The 15152-nt window shown below is 30.7% G+C and overlaps 1 protein-coding gene across 1 annotated transcript; it reads left to right on the top strand.

Moving 5' to 3' along the window:
• The first annotated feature begins 11213 nt into the window (after nucleotides 1-11213).
• Nucleotides 11214-14569, top strand: LOC25493016 (sm-like protein LSM8). The gene is made up of 6 exons (XM_013601389.3): nucleotides 11214-11373; nucleotides 11490-11545; nucleotides 12015-12055; nucleotides 12166-12240; nucleotides 14059-14111; nucleotides 14221-14569. The coding sequence occupies exons 2-6, from the start codon at nucleotides 11506-11508 to the stop codon at nucleotides 14309-14311; spliced, it is 300 nt and encodes a 99-aa protein (XP_013456843.1). The 5' UTR covers nucleotides 11214-11373; nucleotides 11490-11505; the 3' UTR covers nucleotides 14312-14569.
• The last annotated feature ends 583 nt before the right edge of the window (nucleotides 14570-15152 follow it).

Genomic DNA, 15152 nt, shown 5'->3' on the forward strand with positions numbered 1-15152 from the left:
ATTCATCTTTGTTTTGGTATCGTTAAAAAATTTAACGAGCAAAGGAATGGAGGGAGGAATCACAATGCGAGGAGAAAACAAAATATTGGCAAATGCAATTGTAACAGATAAGTCAATTCAATTGTTTTTCTCTCTCCTTAGCAAACTTTGTTTTCTCTCTCCTTGTTTTTCTCTCTCCATACCGTAGCACTTTAACACCCACCACGATTGAGCAACTTATATGCACTCAAGATTGGCTCAAAGGAGCATCTTCATCCTTGATGAGAACTGAAGATTTTGAGAATCTTGAGTTGCTTGAGCAAGGTATGATAGAACAAGTTTATACATGAATTATTTTTATTATTACTTACTTTACTTGAGCATAATGAAATTTTTTATATCTTTTGTAGACATTTGTCAATCGGAAGAGGGCCCTAGTTGTTCAACTTCGTCTACTTCTATTGCATTTGAAGATGATTGAATGGTAATTATTTCTAGGCTAAAATATGTTTTTGATCCCTGCAAATATGACGAGTTTGGATATTGGTCCCTCGTAATTATTTTTTTTTTAAATTCATTCCTGCAAAATTTTTTGTTTTTTAAAATAGTTCTTGACCCCATTTTCTTGCTTATTTGACAGGTTTTTGCTTACGTGGCATTAGCTGACTGTGCCAAGTTGTCCATGTGGCAAAAACGTGGCAATTTTTTATTTTAACAAATTAAAAAATGGAAATGGTCTTTATTTAAATAAATAAATACTATAAATTAAAATACTTGTTTTTTTTAGAGAATTAATAAACTTGTTTCTAGAATTTCATGTTCACTTCTTCTTCTTATTCTTTGGGAACAAACAATGGAGAAAACATAATTCCCCCGATTTCAATTCTTTGCAAGCAAAAAAAAAAAAAAAAAAAAAAAAACTCCTTCAATCCAATCAATTTTGCTTTCACCAGCTCCCTACTCACTTTTTTTCATTTTAATTCCACCGATTGTTAAGAGCTTTTCATCAGGAGCCAGAAAATTTATGGAGCTCGGACAAAAAATTTATCACAAATTCACATGTGACATAATATATCAACAGTCATAAATCAAAATATTTTTTTTTTTAATTTTAATTTTAATTAAAAAATTGAAATAAAAGAGGTTTATCATTTTGTCAACAAAAGTACAATTTAAAATAGGATTATTAATTGAAATTGACCATGTAATATATGTGAAGTCTGAAAATTGGTCATGTAATTAAATAACATGTATTTTGACCATGTAATTCGAGATTTTTATTATTTATAACCTTGTAATATACGCGAAGTCCAAAAAAGCAACTGAGAGATTGAATTTTTTCATGATTTGTTAGAGGCAAGTTGAGAACGTTAAAATATGGCTTTACACAAAAAATTTATAAATTTTCGACAAACAATAAATTAATTATGAATTTTTAAAGTGTCAAAAGCTAAAAAAACAAAACAACGGAAATCTCGACCTATAAATCGAATTTTGAGCTTATTATTTGCAGAGACATCTATAAAAATAAATAAAAAGGATCTGTAAAGTTTCATATCATTTCAAAGTCGTTTAAAATTATTTTGATTTTTCAACCAAAACGTGCAAAATTGAAATTTTGTTCCGCGTAAACGTATACTCATAAGTCAAATTTAGTTCCCTAATTTTGTAGGCATGACTAGAACATGATAAGAACCTTCACAATGAAATTTCGTAGTTTTTAAACAAGATACAAATTAATTATAAATTGTTTAAGAAATTCATAATTACGAGGGAGTAAAAATTCATAATTAATTTATCCTTGATCGAAGAAATTTAATTTTTTATGTAAAGCTATATTTTAACGTGCTAAACATGTATGAAAAAAAAAATAATGAAAAAATTCAACATGTAGGTCACATTTTTAGACTACACGTATATCACAGGGTGGTCAAAAATAAGAAAAAATTCAAGTTAGAATACTAAAATATATGTTTTGTATTTTTAAGGGTCAATTTTCAGACATAAAAACCCAAAAATCTCACTAGAAATCTCAAATTCGGTTGCTGCAAATAAACCCAGAAATTCGCTTGCTGCAGTCGAAAAAGCCTTCTTGTAGTAACGAGAAATTCATGAATAAAATCCTCATGTGTAGAAACCTCAAACTCATAGGTCCGTCGCTCTCGCGAAATCACATAAATTCATCATCCTCAACGCACTCAAATTCATCCTGGAAATCTTCATCGAGATCTATTATTACATTGTGGATCTGGAACACTTTTGGGTTTCTTTGATTTGTTTTTAATGGTTTTCTATGAACATCATCTTTCACAACCCCAATCTTTGAAACAATGGGCTTTGTTAGGGGTTGTGGAGTTATTAAGAAATGTTAGAAAGGATGTTTTGAATAAAGGATGAATGTTTGATGGAGGAAGAAGATGAACAAACATGAACCCTAACTCCAATTCTTCCCCAATTACATTTTAATGAATTTAAATAAAGAAAATTATTTTTTAAGTTCGAAAAAAAATCATATCGAAAATTATTTTCCAGATTTTTTTTAATTGTTTTTACATTTTTTATTTCAAAATTAATATTTTGTGTTTTATTATATATTTTCGAAAATCAATAAAAATAAAATGTTTTATTTAATTTCAAAAATCTATTTTTTGTTTTTAAAAAAAGGTTTTTAAATAATTAAATTGAAACAATTGCCACGTGGCTGCCAACCGTGCAAAGTTACACAGTCAGCATGTGCCACTTAAGCATAAATATACCAAATTATCATTAAAGTGAGGTCATGGACTATTTTAAAAAACAAAAATTTTGCAAGGATGGATTTCAAAAAAAATTTTTACCAGGGACTAAAACCCAAACTCGCTATATTTGCAGGGATCAAAAACATATTTTAGCCTTATTTCTATTTCTACGTTATGCGTCAAGTTCTGTTGGTCATGGTTCATGAAGTGGCTTGAATCATCCTATCTAGTTAAATACATAAACAACATTAGTATTCAAATGCATATCATGGTTTTCATTTCCATTTTTTGTATTAGTTTATTTTTTCTCTTTTAATTCAGTGTGCTATAGATTTTGTTAGCAAACTAAGAATTTGATCATGATGACAAGGATTGTAGTGCTGATTTGGATACTTAAAATATAGTTTCAAGTATTCTCTGGTACTGCATGTCCTATTTTGTTTATGTGTAAATAAATTTGTATATATTTTTAAGTAGATGGTATTGCAAAATAAAGCCTTGCACAAGTGATAATTGATCCAACATATTCTTGCACAAGTTTGCAGAAGCTTATGGTTTAGGATGTTAACAGCCATGTGATATTCATAAGCATTTTGATGTGTTTCTTTTTTGCCAAAAAATATGTCCAAGATTATTTGGAGATTATTGTCTACCAGATTGATGCAATGTTTATATGTCTTAGCATGATAGAAAGTTTCCTTTACTGGTACAATACCACTCATCTGTGATAATATTCTTTGTTGATCCTGTGTTGATATTCTTTTGGTGCTGGTTTGAATGTTTCAGGAGTCTAGTGCAGGGTGCTCATTTTGACTTCGATGTGTGATGTTGGTGAATCTTCGTTGATACAAGCATTTATCTCAGCCATTGGTGTTTTGTAGCATGCTACTTGTTTCTCTTTTGTACTATGTGTTGATGACACCCATGTTACCTTAAAAATTTATATGCTTTGATTATGGGCAACTTGTTCTAAGTAGATCGTATTGCAAATGTAATAGTTGCAAGAAAATCAACAGTTTCACCAGCAGAAAGAATTACATGGCCCTTGATCATGTTGGTCACCTTTAAGTCACTACATTATTGCACTTGATCATGTTGGTCCTTTTTAATCTTTAAGTTTTTATGTTTAAATTGCTTGAAATATAATTGAATGGACATAAGCTTTGTACTCCTGTTTTCTTAGGTTTTCAATGGAAAAAAACCAGTTCAGGTAAAAAAAACCAGGTTTAGAAAAAAATCCAGTTTGATTTACAAATCCGGTTCAAGTAAAAAAAAATGGTCCGCGTAAAAAATCGGTTCACGACAAAAAACCTGTTCAGGCCGTATGAACCGGATTGCACTGTATCGAACCGATTTTGAAAAAAAAAATCCATTTTTTTTAAAGTAGTTTTTGGATATGGACTGTATTCATAAATGTAGTATGGATTAGTTTGATTAATCCATCTACACACCCCTACTTACATGTACGTGTCCTCATAGATGTACATGTGCTTCTATGAGAAATGCTAGAACCTTTAGGTCAAAAAATGAAGTAATACAATTTTCTCGTTACTGGATTGAATGAGGTAAATCCGTTGAGTTGGATTTGTGAGCTTCATAAATGTGATATTTGTGTATTTCTTTTTCGTACTCGTAAATAATGTTCCGCAAATCGAGTGTTAACTCTCCGAGTTTACGTGTTTAGGTACCAAAATCGTGTTAACTCGGAGGTAAACTCGATTTCTGGTAAAATCGGAAGGTTTGACTGAGTTAACATTTGGTAAATTCGACCGAGTTCACCGAGTTTTACGAGTTTACATCTATAAAAAAAATATAAAAAAAAAAAATTGGCCCTTTTTTTTTCAAAACTCAATTCCTTTTCTACAAGCCCAAAGACTGAAACGTTAGTTACCTTTACAATAACATGTTGTTCATGAAAGGACCGCGTTTCTTTTTCTTTCTTATATGAGTTCTCAAACTAAGAACATGGGAGCAGATACCAATTAGGGTTGTGATTCCGACGGTGGAAATTCAGATTTCGACTCCGATGATTGCAACGCCGGTTAGGGTTGCGGTGGTGGTGTTTGTTGACCTTTTGAAGAAATTAACTAGTTTATTTTTTTAGATAGTTTTATTAACAACTTTAGGAACTTGTGAAACTTGCTATTTTGGATGGTTTTATGCATGGATTAAACTTAGAGACTTATGAAACTTATGATTTTGTGCGTTAATTTTTGTATTTTGATGCTACGTTGAGCATAACGTTTTATTATGGTAGTTTGCAGTTTGGTATAATTTTCCTTTGTAATTAAGTCATATTTTGCATTATTGACCTATCTATAATATTATATTAGTTTATACTAGACTTTCCACCCGTGCTGCCGCACGGGTCATATACATTGTAGATGTAGTAGACAAAAACAAATCTCAATGCATATCAAAGAGAATGAAATATGTGGTCCCAAATATATGCAGATGTTGGAATTCGAACCTCAGACACCACATTTATTCACCTTAAAAATATTAATTTTTATCAATCGTGTATTACTTCATTCTTTTGTTAAAATTATATGTCAATGTTATATTATTGGTATGTTACTTCATCGTTTTTTTTTTTTTGTTTGACAAAATGTTACTTCATTCTTTTGTAAAAATTATATGTTAATGTTATATTATGTACCTAAAAATAGCTCATTCTTAACCTCAACGTGTAAAATGTTTTATTTAAATAATTTTCCTTTTATCGAATATTTGGCCTTTACCGTATATGATACCCTTTAACTGTTTGTTGAAATGTTTCTTCCACCTGTTTATATAGATTGCAAAATTCTGGTGCATTTTGTGGTAGATATTTAACAAAAAGAGTTCAGTTCTAATTTGGATGAAAAGTGTAATATTAACAAAAAAAAATGTTGCTATAACCTTTCAAAACCCTTTTATTCCAATAGGGCGATTTGTTTTGTTGAAGAAATAGGGGAAATAAAGCGATGCCGATTTGCTTTGTTCATGAAAATAGGAGATTAGGTGTGAGCATTAGGGTTGTTCATGAAAATAGGAGATTAGGAAACAGTAAAATTATGCAATAGGGTTTAGGTTAAAATTAGGGCTTACGGGTTAACTTTAATATATAAGAAGATTAGGTGAGAGCATTAGGGTTGTTCATGAAAATAGGAGATTAGGTGTGAGCATTAGGGTTAAAACAGTAAAATTATGCAATAGGGTTTAGGTTAAAATTAGGGCTTACGGGTTAACTTTAATATATAAGAAGATTAGGTGTGAGCATTAGGGTTAAAACAGTATACGGGTTAACTTTAATATATAAGAAGATAAGAAAGATTAGGTGTGAGCATTAGGGTTGTTCATGAAAATAGGAGATTAGGTGTGAGCATTAGGGTTAAAACAGTAAAATTATGTAATAGGGTTTATGTTAAAATTAGGGCTTACGGGTTAACTTTAATATATAAGAAGATTAGGTTTGAGCATTAGGGTTAAAACAGTATACGGGTTAACTTTAATATATAAGAAGATAAGAAAGATTAGGTGTGAGCATTAGGGTTGTTCATGAAAATAGGAGATTATGTGTGAGCATTAGGGTTAAAACAGTAAAATTATGCAATACGGTTTAGGTTAAAATTAGGGCTTACGGGTTAACTTTAATATATAAAAAGATTAGGTGTGAGCATTAGGGTTGTTCATGAAAATAGGAGATTAGGTGTGAGCATTAGGGTTAAATTAGTAAAATTATGCAATAGGGTTTAGGTTAAAATTAGGGCTTACGGGTTAACTTTAATATATAAGAAGATTATGCAATAGGGTTTAGGTTAAAATTAAGGCTTACGGGTTAACTTTAATATATAAGAAGATATGTCATGCATATAATAAATTTTATATAATTTTAATTTTAGGTAAACTCGTACGAGTTCTCGAGTCGAGTTTACCTAAACAAAACGAATTGAGGTAAACTCTCGAGTTACAAAACCTTGCTCGCAAAATATGATAATGTATACTTTAGATCCTAAATAATATTGTATGTCTCTTTTTATAAATACCAAAGACATTGGTTAAAATGACATAAACTAAACTAAAACAATGATTCAGACCAACTCATTTTTGTTCACATCGAATTGGTTTGTGTTCGTCGTTATCTGAGATTAGCAAAAATTGTGGTTTCATCTAATTAGTAAGTTTATATACTTTTTAAAAAAAAAAAAATTAAAAAAAGTCAATACAAATATACAATCATACAAAATCTTCAAGAATATATTTTTGCCAAAATGTTCTCTTAAAATCTCAATCTAATACACCCAAGTCCATTACCTATATTTGTATAAATGGTTATAATTTATAAACCATGGCCATAAATAATCAAAGAAATTAAACATAAATTTATTAAACACACATAAATTTATCTTTCTTTAGTTTAAACTAAACACATCTAATCGAGGTAAAAAAAAAATAGCAAAAAACAATTTATTCTCTTCATTTCTACGTGCCTAGCTAGAAGTACATACCGGACAAATCTTGACGACAAATCGAGCAAGTGAATCAATGATAAATTTTTTTGAGCAGCGTGAATCGATAAGTGATAACTACTTTGTTCACACACAAACACATATATACCTACATTGTTTAAAATACAAATTAAAAGTGAATCAATGATTCCAACGAACTAATTTTTTTTTCACATTGAATTTGTTGTTTGTGTTGGTTGATGTCAAGATTATCTAGAATTGTGGTTTCACCTAATAAGCTTGTAATTTTGATTTTTTTTTAAAGTTAAAAAAATTCCACTAAATCTTCTTAAATCTTTGATGCTAATTTTTTTCCCGCCAAAATAGTTTTCTAAATTCTCCATCTAATACAATACACACCAGATAAAGAAATGAGTTCGTTCAAGTTGTTTAGAAACTATCTAACCAATAGCCAAAACACATCTGATTGAGGTAAAAAAAAAAAAACACAATTTATTCTCTTAATTTCTATGTACCTCTAGATGTACATGCCGTATTTGACAGACAAATCTTGACGACAAATTGGACAAGTTGTTTTTCCTCCAAGTAACCAAGAATTGAGGCATGATGAATGAAATTCATGAGCACCCAAACCCCAAAAGGTTGAATCAACTCCCCTTTAGTAAATTCTTCCATGCAAATAGGACAATCCCTAACTTGCTCTCCATTAAAGGTTTTAACCGAGTCAACGCTCTTATCACGCACCTAGCAATCTCCGATCTTGTAATGAAAGACATATCGACTTGTACACCTTGTCTATAATGTTCCATGCTAGACCGTGCAGTTTGAATTGTAATTATTGTAAATTGAAATTTACTTCTCTCATATTCCTCGTGTGAGCTAACCCTCTCATCTGAATTTGTATTTGTCTCATTTGAATCTACTACAAAGCAATATTCAAACAACCCTAAACATATACATATATCTCTCAAAAATTAAACATAAAGATAAAAGTACTAAGCCCGATGCCAAAACAAGATAATTAAAAACCAACCAAATAAATTCAAGCGATTTAAGAACAAATTCAAATGACATGTATAGTGAATAGGCAAGAACAATATATACACCTGCAGATAGACCTATATGGGAGTAATCACGGAATTAAATTTGGTACACAAACTCTCAGTAATGAATAACAATGAGAATAACCATTAGTGAGTTTAAACGATGAACTCCCACTCTATATAAGAGGTTTGACCTAATTTAATTTGTTCAAGGATTATTCCACAAGAAAAGGATTCCGTCCTTAGAATATTCTATTTCATCCTTATTTGCCTTTTGGCTTTCACCTTATTTTCCGTCCCTTGTTTTGTTAGGTACGAACCATTTGACCTAATCTACAACTTTATACGTTAAAAACAATTTCATTAATAAAAAAAGTCTAGCAACAAATCAAATGCCAAAACCGCAGAAATATAAGACGGAGTCTCTTCAATCCATATGCAATTTGAATTATGAAGAGCATAATAGTCTTTCAAAAGCTCAGTCTAATACATCACCCGTCCATACTTGTCATATGGTTATAAACCATGGTGATGGGTAAGTGGTAACCAAATAAATTTAAGAAAAACTGATAAACATGCATAAATGTATCTTTACCTAGTTGAACTAAACAAATCTCATTGAGTTAATTAAAAAAAAATAGCAAAAACAAAATTCAATCTTAGTTTCTATGTGCCTCTATCAGTACTAGTTGACAAATCTTGACGGCAAACGGGGCAAGTTGTTTTTCCCCCAAGTAACCAAGAATTGAGGCAAGAGGAATGAAATTCATGAACACACAAATCAAAAGGTTGAATCAACTCCCCTTTCTTAAATTGTTCCATGCAAATAGGACAATCATCAACATTAGAGGTTTTAACCGGCGGCAACGCTCTTATCGTGCACCTAGCAATCTCCGATCTTGTAACGAAAGGATATCGACTTGTGCATCTTGGCTATAATGTTCCATGCTAGTCCGTGGACTTTGAATTGTAGTTATTGTAGATTGAGATTCACTTCTCTCGTATTCCTTTAGTGAGCTAACCCTCTCATCTGAATCTGTATTTGTCTCATCTGGATATAGTCCAAAGCAGTTTATAACAAAACATATACATACGTATATAACGATCCCTCCCAATAAAATCGCTCCCATATAATCTTCAAGTTCCATGTAGTATACGTGAATAAGCAAGAACAATATAGACCCACAGATTGAGCTATACTTCGAGTAATCACGGATGTAAATTTGGTTCACAAACTCTCAGTAGTGAATAATGAGAATAACCATTAGTTTAAACAATGAACTCCTACTTTATATAAGAGGTTTGACCTAATTTTATTTGTTCAAGTACTTCCACGATAAAAGGATTCCGTCCTTATTTTTCTCAACCGTTAAAAGAATATGATATACGATTTCATATGATAATTTTTTTATTATATTTGTTAAATTTGTTTGAAAATTTTGATTAAGATTATATGTGTTGAAATGATTGTGACTTTTAAATAGTAAAAAATTATGTTTATCTTTTTTCAATAATATAACAAATATAATAAAAAAATTATCTTTTTAATAACATCAACAATATAACATTTTTAAAAGCAAATTTATTTAAAGGTATAACTCGAATAATAAAAAAACTCAGCCCAAAAAAATCATGCATTTCCTTTATGTATTGTAATAGATTACTCTTGAACTTTATCTATATATTTGGATATAAAATAATGGGTTAAAATGTTTTCGGTATCTATAAATATCAAATTTTTCATTTTAGTCTCTCTAAATTTTTCTTTTGACTTTTAGCCCTTATAAGATCTTTAATCATCGCTTTTGGTCCCTATTTTTAAGACAACTCATGTATTTTTTAATGAAATTGTTTAGAAATGTGTAGAATATTGTAAAGATCTCTCCAAAAATAATATTTTTTTAACAAAACATGTATTAACAATGAATTTCTAGCCGCTAAAAATATAAAAATTCATGTTTTGTTAAATAATTATAATTTTTTTGGAAAGATTCTTATAATATTATAACTTTTTCTGCAAAAGTTTATTAAAAAAATATGAATTGTACTTATGAGTTTACTTAAAATGAGCGACCAAAAATGAAAATGGAAAAATTTTGGAAAACTAAAAGTCAAAGAAATTTTTTATGGGGATTAAAACGAAAAGTTTGTATCTATACTACATATATCAAAGAAAATAACCTATTTAAGCTCTTTTGGGCTGATTTTTTCACTTTCCAAAAATGCTTCAATTTTCAACACAAATAACACATGCAACAAACACATAAGAATAAATTAAAATATTTAAAAAAATGTAACAAACACGAAACAATTATATATGTTTGATTTTTTTCCTTTATCATTTAAAAAGTGTAACAAACTAGATAGGTATAATTGTACGTACTTTTTCATTATTCTAATTATACCCTTAAATAACTTTATTCTATAATAAAGATCGTTGTTGGTGTCATTAAAAAAAAATAGATTATATATATTATATTGTTAATGTCATTTAAATAGATAATTATGATTAATTTGATTTGTTATAACTTAAAATCAACAAACATTTACATTTTTAGTTTTGATCAAAATCAAATTTTCATAAAAATAAAAAAATAAAAACACCGTTCATAATTTTCAAACCTTACCGCAAAAAAAAAGGGAAAAGACGGACACGTGAGTGATGAAAAAAAAGAATCTTAGGACCAACTGCAGGTCGACCCAAAGATTGAGGAGGATTGGAGCATATCCCAGACAAGTTTACTCAAAAGAAAAATATTTAGTTTCTCTAGTCGTTCTAATTCCCAAACCACCTTGATGCTTTGGCGCGGGCAATTTTGTTCCAACCAACTAGATGAATTCATTTGTTATTTAAGTCTCTTCATATGAAATTCATTTTGTTCCAACCAATTATGTGTTAATCCCAACGTGAGTTAAATCACGTAAGTGTTTAACACACGGAGTGAGTTAACTAACACATGATTTTACATATGCGTGAGCAAAATTTGATGGGAGAAGAGCATTTTTCTTTTATGTTGGTGCGGTCGAGTACTTGAGTTAAAACCCGGCCCAAAGAACGAAAGTGTTGCGGTGAAGTTGATTGATTAATTAATCTCACAAACTGAAACCTTATTATTTCATTCATTCCCCCGCCATCACTCTCAACTCACCACTCTATTCTCGGTTAGTTTCTTCCCCAATTTTTATTCTTCTTTCGTTTATGCTTTCAATTTTTCACTATATAGTTCAATTTTGTTATTCATTCTTTTAATTATTTAAGTTGTTTATCGCTTTTGCAGTTGTGAAATTATCATTATGGCAACCGGTGGCCCTGGACTCGAGTCTCTTGTAGATCGTAAGCAATATTCAACTTATTTAATTTTTTTCATTTTTTTATGCTTAATATTTTAAATTTTTTCATATTTACATCATCGAGTTTAAAACATTAGGGATTTGATCTTAAAGGGACTAATTTGTTGAAAATTAAGTATTAATTAACCTGTTATGGTATGTTTATCTTTAAGGGACTAAACTAAAATAGGGTTAAACTAAAAGGATGCAAAAATAATTGATACGTTGGAACGCGGGTTCGAACCCGTAACTTCCCACTTCTCAGGATTTGGTGTGTCTGAGTTTCGCCGCTACGCTCTTTAAAAAAATAGGGTTTTATTTTTAAAATTTATTCACTATCGTGTTTGCTACCGAAACATTGAAGGTGATATTTGTTAAATTTGATTTTATTGAGATGTATTTTCTGTTTTGAGCTATGCTATGAGAGGTAATTTTGGTTGAAGTTTTTATTGGTTTTTTGTTTGTTTTCGCAGAGCAAATTTCGGTCATTACAAATGATGGACGAAACATAGTGGTAAGTCTTTGTTTTCTAAATGAAATTAGCTTGACAGTACGGTGTGTGTGTTTTCAATGTCTAATGTTGTTTTAACTTACGATTGCAATGCTATTCTGTTTGCATTTCAGGGAGTTCTAAAAGGTTTTGACCAGGCAACAAATATAATTCTTGATGAATCCCATGAACGAGTTTTTTCTACCAGGGTAAGGATTACATTATACACTCGCTTAAATTTCTTTGAGGAATGATTTGTTGGCATTAGAATTTTGATATTGAATACGGTATCATTTTATTTTTGCGTATATTTTTGAATGTGTGTAAGTTGTATAAGGTAAGAGAGATAGAGATAAATGCATACGGTGTCGCATAAGGCATCTGTGTTTTGATGTTCAAATAACACAACTAAATTATTTTTCCGTGACTTAGAAGATGTAATGGTTACACATTTTTCCGCCATTGGTTTTCATTGCTTTGTCATAATATATCTACATGAAGTGAAGAATAGTCTTTTACAAATATCTAAAAGATTCAAGTTACTGAATTGGCTTTTCTAATTATAAAACAACAAAAAATTTAGCTTAGATATGCCTGATATTGAAATTTTTGAACTCTATCCGAATACAAGCTATATATGTTTATAACCTACAATAACTGTTCTTTTGACATGACAAAGTTGGCGATGGCTGCCATGCACAAGTCAATTAGATTGTGCACGGTTTCTTTTTACCATTGGATGATAAAGGCAGGGTATATCTGTCACAAACCTATCACACTGAATCTTTTTCTCATCTACTCCCTCCTATTCGTTCATTTGCTTCTATAACATCTGGTCGTCCCTGCCCCTGTTCATCTTCTTCACACACCTTAATGCCCAGATCTGAAAACATAATTATATTGGCCACAAAAAATTCAACACCTTTTATTCACAATAAAAGCAGTATTGGAGTATACGAATAGAGAGGGAGAGGCGGTCAACCGTGTAGGTGGCACTCTGCCGCAAATCTGACTTCAACGCTATGTGATTACTCTTAGCACTTTTTGACTATGGTCGTCTCAAGTTAAAGACCTAAATCCCCTAATTTCTACGTTTCTTTTTTTTTTTTTTCTCAAGAGACATGATAGGTTCAAGAAGATAATTTTTTTTTCATTTAGCTTTGTAATTTAAATATGTGATTGTAATTCAGAATACTTGTGATGATGTTTAGGTTTATTTGTGACATGTAATTCTCAATAAGATAGAAGCATATTCAATTTTACATAATTGAATTTGAAATAAAATGAAAAATAGTATTGGTTTGTTTGATGGTGATAAAAAAAAGCTTCTTGATCTGCCAAGGCTAGGCTACCCAGAAAAAACTTCGGTGTGGAGATGACAAATGATTCAGTGTGGAGTATGTACCGTTAAGTATGATGGACATCATTGATCGTGGTAAATGAGTACTTGTGCGCATGAAAGACCTATGGCACCTGTGCTTGTTAGATTAAGCCCAAAAAGTTAGCCATGTTTGAATTTGATAATGGGATGAGGCATTGACTATTGACATGGTATCCAACATCCTGAGCTTGATATGCATTTATATTTTACTTTTTGTGACACAAGTAAATTTTGAATATTTGTCTTTTTAGTAATTAGGATGTTGAAATTCTTTATCTCGCTCTCCTTTTTTTGTTTATACAGACAATGAATTTGACGCCATGGACTTTTTTCCTGGCCCTTTCAAGCTATTTACTTTATGCTGTATTATGGGTTTGCTGCCAGTAACAGTAGTGGCCATGGCTTCTTTATTTTTCTCTCTCCCCTACTGCTAGTGATTGTTAAATAACTTGAATTGGAATTTTCTGCATTTGACAATTGCCGGTAACAAATTCATGCGGTTGTTAGTTTTCCTATGCCTTCCCGGCTTCCCCTCCCTTCACTTTGAATGTTTTTTAATTTATAGTTTTGTTAACTGTTTCTGTCTTGCATGTCATAATTTTATTTGTTTTCCTCATGTCGACTCGTTCTCATTTCTAATTTACAGGAAGGTGTTCAGCAGCTTGTTCTGGGTTTATACATCATTAGGGGTGACAACATGTATGTCTGTTTATCCTATATCTTGTCATTCATTCCATTTTGGAGATTTATTGTCACATCCTAACCCATCACACCTTGGTTTAATAGTGTTTCCGTTTGGATTTTGCAGAAGCGTTGTTGGTGAATTGGATGAGGAACTAGATTCTAGCCTAGACTTGTCCCAGCTTAGAGCTCATCCCTTAAAGCCTGTCATTCACTGAAGTAAAACAATGTTAGAGGTGTTAGGAGATGCTTGCTTTCTTGGTGGAAAGGATTGGAACATTATTAGTACACCTCATACGGCATTAAGCAATGAATGAACTATGAGTATATGCTGATAACATAATATGCTAAATAAGTACATATCTTGATTATGTTTTTGGTGTTGGCATGTGAATCATGGTTTTCTGCATGTTGGATTATGCAATGCAACAAACTCCTGACTATCTTATCTGAAGAAACTTATTTTTTATTCATTTTAGTTTGCATGTTTGGGTTACTGTTTATCTTACGTTTGATATTATGCTTCTTCTATGGGATAAAATGTGGAAATGTGTTACATGTATCATTTACATGTTTTCTCTCGTACTAAACATATCATTAGTTTATTCGGAAAAAAATAGCATAACAAAAGTTGTAAACCATAAATTATGTTATGGTGTAGAATTGAGAATGACTTTGACGTCCAATTTCAAAATCTTGTTTATATGCCTAAGTAATTAGTATGGCTTATAATCAGAGCAATAGTTAATTATTCCTCGTTAATTTTATTTAATTAAAAAAAAAAAAAAAAAGTATACTTAATCCTACATAGTCAGTTATAGCTTTGTCTACTTCTTTTCTTGATCTTGAGTAGTTAATAAGCCCTCATTGAAGCTGTAGTGATATGTCAATGTTATTGACTATGCATGCCTTTGCTTTGAGACATGGTTTGTAGAAAATAAAAAAGATATTACACAGTTTTGTGAAGTCTCTAAGTGAATGTGTTAATTAGTTATCAATCAATTGAGCTACTAGGACTGCAGTTCCATCGACTCCAGTTAATGAAGTTACTAATCGAAA

Source organism: Medicago truncatula, chromosome 4 (genome assembly GCF_003473485.1).
Source record: "Medicago truncatula cultivar Jemalong A17 chromosome 4, MtrunA17r5.0-ANR, whole genome shotgun sequence".
Taxonomy (NCBI): Eukaryota; Viridiplantae; Streptophyta; class Magnoliopsida; order Fabales; family Fabaceae; genus Medicago; species Medicago truncatula.